Source organism: Mesitornis unicolor, unplaced genomic scaffold (assembly GCF_000695765.1).
Source record: "Mesitornis unicolor isolate BGI_N332 unplaced genomic scaffold, ASM69576v1 scaffold32646, whole genome shotgun sequence".
In the NCBI taxonomy this organism is placed as follows: Eukaryota; Metazoa; Chordata; class Aves; order Mesitornithiformes; family Mesitornithidae; genus Mesitornis; species Mesitornis unicolor.
Genome location: NW_010193536.1, coordinates 2951 through 3565, shown reverse-complemented (window position 1 = coordinate 3565; position 615 = coordinate 2951). Strand labels below are relative to the sequence as shown.

At 65.4% G+C, this 615-nt stretch overlaps 1 protein-coding gene across 1 annotated transcript in view; it reads right to left on the bottom strand.

Annotated features, from left to right (window-relative positions):
- Positions 1 to 615, bottom strand: part of FAAH2 (fatty acid amide hydrolase 2) — a gene marked incomplete at its 5' end in the record, with an annotated part of 11240 nt that overhangs the window by 8145 nt on the left and 2480 nt on the right. Inside the window, 2 exon segments of the mRNA XM_010187494.1 lie at positions 36 to 230; positions 558 to 615. The exon segment at positions 558 to 615 is cut by the window's right edge and continues 33 nt beyond it. Of these exon segments, the coding sequence (XP_010185796.1) occupies positions 36 to 230; positions 558 to 615 (253 nt within the window).

Genomic DNA, 615 nt, shown 5'->3' with positions numbered 1-615 from the left:
GAGCACCCCCGCGGCCGGCGAGCCCCAGTGCTCACCTGTGTAGGCGAAGTTGAAGGGCATGCAAATGGGCGAGTGGTGCCGGGGGGCGATGGTGGGGTGGGAGGGGTACAGCAGCACCCCGTCAGGCCCCAGCAGCGCCTCCATCTCCTCCTGCAGGCTCTTCCCCATGCTCACCAGCTTGGCATTCCCGCCGGGGTTCAGCTTCAACAGCTTTTCCGTCAGCCCCAGGGCTGTGGGGCACAAACAGGCGCAGAGCGGCCGTGGGTTACGCGGGTTTAGGAATCGCCCCCCTGTTCCCAGGGATCTCCAGATCCCAGGGTCCCCCCAGCTCCCAGGGTCCCCAGCTCCCCTGCCTGCAGCTCCACTGCCCTCACTCCTCCCAGTGCAGCTATCGGAGACCCAGCCGGGTGCCCCTCAACACCCATTTAATGTGAGCACACTGAATTTTGCTATAAAACACCATCCTAACGCTGCTCGGTGCCAACGCAGGGCATGGGAAGGGCTCAACCCTCGTTCACCAACGCCCGCCCCACCCGGTGCCTCCGCGCGCCCCTCACCGATAGCCGGAAGCGTGTGCGAGGACATCCCCACCAGCCACTTCAGCAGCTCCCACAG